Source organism: Schistocerca nitens, chromosome 2 (genome assembly GCF_023898315.1).
Source record: "Schistocerca nitens isolate TAMUIC-IGC-003100 chromosome 2, iqSchNite1.1, whole genome shotgun sequence".
Classification (NCBI taxonomy): Eukaryota; Metazoa; Arthropoda; class Insecta; order Orthoptera; family Acrididae; genus Schistocerca; species Schistocerca nitens.
In genome coordinates, this window is record NC_064615.1 from 277396612 (window position 1) to 277404606 (window position 7995).

General features: G+C 45.3%; 1 protein-coding gene across 1 annotated transcript in view; it reads right to left on the bottom strand.

Moving 5' to 3' along the window:
- The window catches only part of LOC126234360 (uncharacterized), a 121424-nt gene extending 113917 nt beyond the window's left edge, over positions 1-7507 (bottom strand). Inside the window, exon 1 of the mRNA XM_049943048.1 lies at positions 7388-7507. Within this exon, the coding sequence (XP_049799005.1) occupies positions 7388-7463 (76 nt within the window). The 5' untranslated portion in view covers positions 7464-7507. The remainder of the gene's footprint in view (positions 1-7387) is intronic.
- Positions 7508-7995: the final 488 nt, after the last annotated feature.

A 7995-nucleotide genomic window follows, 5' to 3' on the forward strand; every position in this document is an offset into this window, starting at 1 on the left:
AGTGCGTGAAGTGCACATAGCCGTTTGATAGTGTGTGCACTGCAGGGACAGAAGGAAAAATGCAGGCACATTAGTACCGTGTTGTTTCGGTAGTTCAAATTTTCAGCAGCAGCCTGGGATTTGAAGGACCTAATTTTTCCAAGGTTGGAGGAAAAGTTGTGGCATTAGCTTCAGGCAGGCCTACGTAACCTGCCATGTAGTGTGCGAGCAAGCCAGCGATGTAATTTTGCAGCTTGGCATTGAAACAGCACTGGCGCAGCAACATGCTACTTGGCGTTCTGCCTCTCAGTGGTTCACTGGACTCCTACCTGCCACAGCACAGTGGAGCGTTTCCACACCTCCAGTTACAGGACACGTGGCTGGAGTGAGTGTATATGCCGCCAACTCAGCTGGCGTCGTCCGTTCGACCGGTGGAGTCTCCACGCCAGTCATGGGCAGAATGAGTGCCGAAGCTACCACAAACACCTTCAGCAGTGTCACGAAGTAGGCGAAGTCGCTAGTGTACAAGACGTCAGCTAGACCTGGTCGTCCAAGGCTTAAAACTGGATCCGCCGAGGAGAGGCCGCCCAGTGGGTGCCATCATCTGATAACAAAGCCACTCTCGGAGGATCCTGGGTTCACCTCAGGCCGCAAACGTTGTCCGCCAGTCCAGCCGTCTAACCTCGCTGCGTTGACACGCAACCCACGTCAGAGTGGACACTGCCTGCCACAGCATTCCATTAAGTCGGCACACGTCACTTACTGCTTAGCAGCTGCGACCGGCTCTTCGACCACGTTCATCGCAGTGCTGCAAGAAAGGTAATTACAATGAAAAAGAATGTCGAGTAAGCAGCCTTGACCTTATTGCCCTCCTCAGTTCTGGTGATCTCATCCCACAGCAGTCACAAGTGGCCGTCCTGCAACACTGTAACCTCCGAGCCGTTAGACCACTACAATAAGAGCTTGAAGTATCTCATTCAAATTACTTCCAGAGCAGAGCTGCTTGCCCAAATCGGCGATGCATTTTACGGTCTGGCACAGAAATCTGCCAAGATCGACTGAATATAACGGCCATTGTTATGACAGTATCAAGCACGTAATCTACATCTACATCTACATATTTACTCCGCAATCCACCATACGGTGCGTGGCAGAGGGTACCTCGTACCACAACTATCATCTTCTCTCCCTGTTCCACTCCCAAGCAAACAGAACGAGGGAAAAATGACTGCCTAATGTGCCTCTGTACGAGCCCTAATCTCTCTTATCTTATCTATGTGGTCTTTCCAAGAAATGTAAGTTGGCGGTAGTAAAATTGTACTGCAGTCAGCCTCAAATGCTGGTTCTTTAAATTTCCTCAGTGGCGATTCACGAAAAGAACACCTCCTTTCCTCTAGAGACTCCCACCCGAGTTCCTGAAACATTTCCGTAACACTCGCGTGATGATAAAACCTACCAGTAACAAATCTAGCAGCCCGCCTCTGAATTGCTTCTATGACCTCCCTCAATCCGACCTGATAGGGATCCCAAACACTCGAGCAGTACTCAAGAATAAGTCGTATTAGTGTTTAATAAGCAGTCTCCTTTACAGATGAACCACATCTTCCCAAAATTGTACCAATGAAGCGAAGACGACTATCCGCCTTCCCCACAACTGCCATTACATGCTTGTCTCACTTCATATCGCCCTGCAAAGTTACGCCCAAATATTTAATCGACGTGACTGTGCCAAGCGCTACACTACTAATGGAGTACTCAAACATTACAGGATTCTTTTTCCTATTCATCCGCATTAATTTACATTTATCTATATTTAGAGTTAGCTGCCATTCTTTACACCAATCACAAATCCTGTCCAAGTCTCTTGTATCCTCCTACAGTCACTCAACGACGACACCTTCCCGTACACTACAGCATCATCAGCAAACAGCCGCACGTTGCTATCCACCATCCACGTAATAATGCTCTGGACGAAGTGTTCTCGATACTTATTATAAATTCAACAAAACCAGATTTTCACGAATGTGTAATTTATAAATTACACATGTTGTTGGAGTGATTTCTGTTTATATAAAAGCCAAGATCGTTTGATTTCAATACCTTTATTCCAATCCTAGTTTCGAGAGAATCGTGCTGTCATCTTCAGATTGGAATTACACTTGTGTGTATCTTTACATACATGCGTCGTAGACATTCTGAGAATAAAGTGCTAATAAATTAGAAAATCCACGTGGTTTGTCATTTATAAAACAGAATGCTCCCCTGTGGGAACACTTGCATGTGAACGTATACCCAAAGTTTAATGCCAATATGAAGATGACAGCACAATTCTGTCGAAACTCGTAATTGGAATAAAGATATTTAAATCAAGCTTTCTTGTCTTTTACAAAAACATATAAGGTGTAAATATTAGTTTTCAGAGCTGGATGTACCTCCACGTGTGGGTAATGTTTAAACGCTAGTTGATTATAAATATGTGTCTTAAGAGGACATGAACCTCTAGTTGTGACGTCCGTCCCCGAACGTTTGTCGCTGATGTCATGGAATACTGTATATTGCTGACATTGATATTCGAGAAAATATTATTTACACAGAGATTTCAGCTAATGTAAAGTATGTTTTAAAGCAGAGTGTATCTGCAGTGCCTACTTCTGTGAACGGTCACCCAGTTTTGTGTGTTCTCACTGTTCACGGAAGCATTATTGGAAAAATTATGTGCCCGAAGATAATTATACCAGAAAAGTCACATTTGCTGTTAATCTAAAGTGTTTTCGGAACCGTTTTATTGCCTTGAGACATTTGACAACTGTCTGCCACAACTTCCTGTCATGCGCCAACGACTTAGAGAGTAGCACATACACCCAATTAAACAGCAATTACTTAAATTAATTAAACAAAAATTTAAATTTTTTCTGATCTCCTACAGTCTTTATCCTCTTTTCTCTCTCTGGTACTGTAAAAGTTATTCATTGATGTTCTGACACATGTCTCATTATCCTCTCCCTTCATCTACTACTAATTGTTACCGACATTTCTTGTCTTAACCATCAACTTCGTTTCCAACGTCCTTCTGTACCACATCTCAACTGCTTTCATTCTCTTCTTTTGCAGTTTCCGCACAGACCTGCACTGGCTTCTCTATAGCGGTCTGCTCCAAACGTACGCTCTCATACAATTCTTCCCTAAACCGAGGCCAATGTTTGACAACTGCGGACATCTTTCAGCGAGGAATACACAGTTTGCCTGTGCTAGTTGGTTCCTTATATTCTTCTTGCTTCGCCCGTCATTTGATATTTTGCTTTCAATGTTTCAGAATTCCTTTTCCTCATTTATTGTCTGGTCCTCGATTTTGGTTTTAAGTTTATCGCTAATCTCTTTTCTGCTACTGATCATATCTTTTATTATTATTGTTAGTGGTGTTAGTGGCAGAAAGTAAGCGGACAGTGAATAACATGCTCAAAGATCTGAATGAAGCTTGTGTGGAATGTGGGATGCAAATAAACACAGCAAAAACAAAGAGTATGGTCATCAGTACAAGATGCAGACTGTCCAATATTAAAATAGGACAATCTACCATTAGCCAAGTAAGTGAATTTAAATATCTCGGAAGCACAATAACTGAAGACTTGAGATGTCACCAGGAGGTGAAAACTCGAATTGCCATAGCGAAGGAGGCATTCAACAGAAAGAGGAGACTCTTATGTGGCAAATTAGATAAAGGACTAAGGAAAAGGCTTGGAAAATGTTTTGTCTGGAGTGTGGCACTATATGGGGCAGAAACATGGACACTGAGACGAGAGGATGAAAAAAGGTTAGAAGCATTTGAGATGTGGATGTGGAGGAGAATGGAGAGAATAAGCTGGATGGAAAGAGTGAGTAATGAAAGAGTATTGGAAAGGGTTAGTGAGAGAAGATGTCTGCTGAAGTTTGTAAGAGAAAGGAAAAAGAACTGGTTGGGACATTCATTGAGAAGGGTGTGCTTGCTAGTAGATGCTTTGGAGGGATTGGTTTGTGGGAGAAGACTGAGAGGAAGAAGGAGATACAAGGTGATAGATGATATAAAGGGAAGAGGAAATTATGCAGACCTGAAGAGGATGGCAGAATACCGGACAACCTGGAGAACTACCATGTGAAAACCTGCCTTTAGGCAGAACACTGATGATGATGATCAAATCTTTGGCCTTCCTTTGCTTTACTCCCAATCCATGTTCTGCTCTCATTAGACGGTTCCTTCTGTTTATCTGGCAGGGGAGAATGTTTTACCTAGGGGACAGTGCACCTAGGAACACGTATCATTTCTCGATCGGTACTCCAGTCTAGTGACTGATTTCAGAACCACATTAAAGAATGAGCACTAGGGACCGCTTTATACAGTTTCTGCCACTTTCTACAGTTTGTTATTTTTTGTGCGGCATTTGTAAATATTTCGAGCTCTACACGCTTCAGCGCTGTATGACCTACTCAAGCTATGTGGAATATATTGTTCATTCTTCACATACAGAGTTCTATGGCAAGAAATATTCTATATATTTTTAAATCTGTTTATATAATATGTGGATGGTAAAGCCAAACTTCGTCGATCGTACGTCATTGAGTACGTTGAAACAGAAGGAGGTCTTTTTCCATGGAACATCGGATATTTGCTAATTAACTTAGTTACGTTAGTGTCTTAACAATTCTGACTGTCTTGAAGATGGAAATTTCTGTTAGTTTCCAGTAGCTTCAGTTTTAAAATGTATTTAACTTGTAACTTGTTTTTGATAATACTTTTACTTCATATGATTTCACTTAATACACTCCTGGAAATGGAAAAAAGAACACATTGACACCGGTGTGTCAGACCCACCATACTTGCTCCGGACACTGCGAGAGGGCTGTACAAGCAATGATCACACGCACGGCACAGCGGACACACCAGGAACCGCGGTGTTGGCCGTCGAATGGCGCTAGCTGCGCAGCATTTGTGCACCGCCGCCGTCAGTGTCAGCCAGTTTGCCGTGGCATACGGAGCTCCATCGCAGTCTTTAACACTGGTAGCATGCCGCGACAGCGTGGACGTGAACCGTATGTGCAGTTGACGGACTTTGAGCGAGGGCGTATAGTGGGCATGCGGGAGGCCGGGTGGACGTACCGCCGAATTGCTCAACACGTGGGGCGTGAGGTCTCGACAGTACATCGATGTTGTCGCCAGTGGTCGGCGGAAGGTGCACGTGCCCGTCGACCTGGGACCGGACCGCAGCGACGCACGGATGCACGCCAAGACCGTAGGATCCTACGCAGTGCCGTAGGGGACCGCACCGCCACTTCCCAGCAAATTAGGGACACTGTTGCTCCTGGGGTATCGGCGAGGACCATTCGCAACCGTCTCCATGAAGCTGGGCTACGGTCCCGCACACCGTTAGGCCGTCTTCCGCTCACGCCCCAACATCGTGCAGCCCGCCTCCAGTGGTGTCGCGACAGGCGTGAATGGAGGGACGAATGGAGACGTGTCGTCTTCAGCGATGAGAGTCGCTTCTGCCTTGGTGCCAATGATGGTCGTATGCGTGTTTGGCGCCGTGCAGGTGAGCGCCACAATCAGGACTGCATACGACCGAGGCACACAGGGCCAACACCCGGCATCATGGTGTGGGGAGCGATCTCCTACACTGGCCGTACACCACTGGTGATCGTCGAGGGGACACTGAATAGTGCACGGTACATCCAAACCGTCATCGAACCCATCGTTCTACCATTCCTAGACCGGCAAGGGAACTTGCTGTTCCAACAGGACAATGCACGTCCGCATGTATCCCGTGCCACCCAACGTGCTCTAGAAGGCGTAAGTCAACTACCCTGGCCAGCAAGATCTCCGGATCTGTCCCCCATTGAGCATGTTTGGGACTGGATGAAGCGTCGTCTCACGCGGTCTGCACGTCCAGCACGAACGCTGGTCCAACTGAGGCGCCAGGTGGATATGGCATGGCAAGCCGTTCCACAGGACTACATCCAGCATCTCTACGATCGTCTCCATGGGAGAACAGCAGCCTGCATTGCTGCGAAAGGTGGATATACACTGTACTAGTGCCGACATTGTGCATGCTCTGTTGCCTGTGTCTATGTGCCTGTGGTTCTGTCAGTGTGATCATGTGCTGTATCTGACCCCAGGAATGTGTCAATAAAGTTTCCCCTTCCTGGGACAATGAATTCACGGTGTTCTTATTTCAATTTCCAGGAGTGTAAACACTGCTGCGAATTATATTAATAACGTAACCGATAGACGACTGAATACAGTACTGAAATAATGTTCTCTTTTAAATTTCAACAGAATATTTGCTTCTCGATACTTGAACATGTTGTACTTTGGAACATGTTCTTTCGTTTGGAGAAACCTTAATTTCTCGATAAATTTTTGTATTTCAAGAAAAGACTGCAGCGGTAAAATGTGAACGCCATAATATAAACACAAAATAAGAAAATCTAAAAAGTGTGCCAAGGTATAATACTCTCACCTATGGTTTTACCTGCGTGAAAAAGATGGAGAATTGGATTCAGTAACTTAAAAATAGTTTAGACTTTAAGTTTGTAACAGATTGTTTTTTATAAGCTAAAGTGTCGAATTTATTGGTTTTTTTTTTTTCTCAGCGTCCATTCAAGGTTCTGTGGTATTCTACTAGGGGCTTTCAATAAGCAATACAACACCTTTTTTCTGAAAGCAGGTTGGTTTTATGCGGAATTCGAATACATCACGTTATTCCCCCACTCTTTTGGCTACAAGACCCTATTTTTCTACATAATCTCCGTTCATTGCGACTACCTTACGCCACCTAGAGGCCCGCAGGGTACCATTGTAGTCTTGTTGCATCAATAACACCCCGTCATCTGCTTTCCGCCGAGCGCGTCCTTCGTTGGGGTAATTGGGGTGATGTATAGGCTGCGAGGAAGCCACCGGGCACACAGCTTTCCCTTTCCCAACTGGAGGATGAGTGTGTCAGCATTACAACAGAGACGTCCAGTTGTGCTGTGAGGTGTTTAGTTACGATCCGTCCATCACCTCGAATGAGAGTGTCCGCACCTCCGGTACAGACGCAATTTTGAAGGTTACTTATAGAGCAGTCAAGTATCGGAAATTCATGAAACTATAGGGAATGAAGCGGGAAAATTACAAGGTGTTTCACAACAAATTCAGAATTTTTCCCATCGGAATTGTCCGAGAAATCTGTTGCATTAAGTTCTGGACGCCCCTCGTAAGTCTTCAACGGAGAATAAACGCCGGTTTCTAGAATATTCGATTTTAAGCTTTTAGAAAAACAACTAATGACACTGACGCGGTAAACTATAAGCGCGGAGCGCGGCTGGAGCAGTAAATGGTCATGAACTGTGTGTGTGTGTGTGTGTGTGTGTGTGTGTGTGTGTGTGTGTGTGTACTCACTGGCGGGGCCCGTGGCGACCAGCAGCAGTAGCAGCGAGGTGGCAGACACGTGCAGCAGCACATAGAGGCCGTCCATGCTGGAAGTCGAGTTGCCACTGTGGCGTCCCACCAGTGGCAGCGCTCGCTATATACGGCACAGCTGCCAGAGACGATCTGGCGGTCAAGGCCGGCTGTTTAGCGAGCTGGAGGTCTCTGCTCCTCTGACGTCACTCAGAACCGGACGGATCTCGAGGCAACCACTGTTTCCAGGAACTGACTGCTGCCTTCGAGTGGAATTGCCTCTGTGTGGTGTGCCTACTGTAAGACCTTCGGTACACACACCATCAGATTATTTGACTTGTCGCTCTAACGAAGTAGGCGAGTGTCAGCAATATGTCTCGTGGTCTTATCGTGGCGTGTTTATCTTCTGCCGTTAGGTCAGACGATAGAAATGCCACTTGCACGCTTAGAGTAGCAGATTGACGTTGACCAACTTTAAACAGAACTTGATTAATTTTCACACACATTTATTAAAATAATAACAAGCATAAAAATAACTTAACTGGTTCTGGATGCTATTTACAATTGACAGTCTGAAGTTCCTTTGGTCTTGGTACGTTAATCTTATG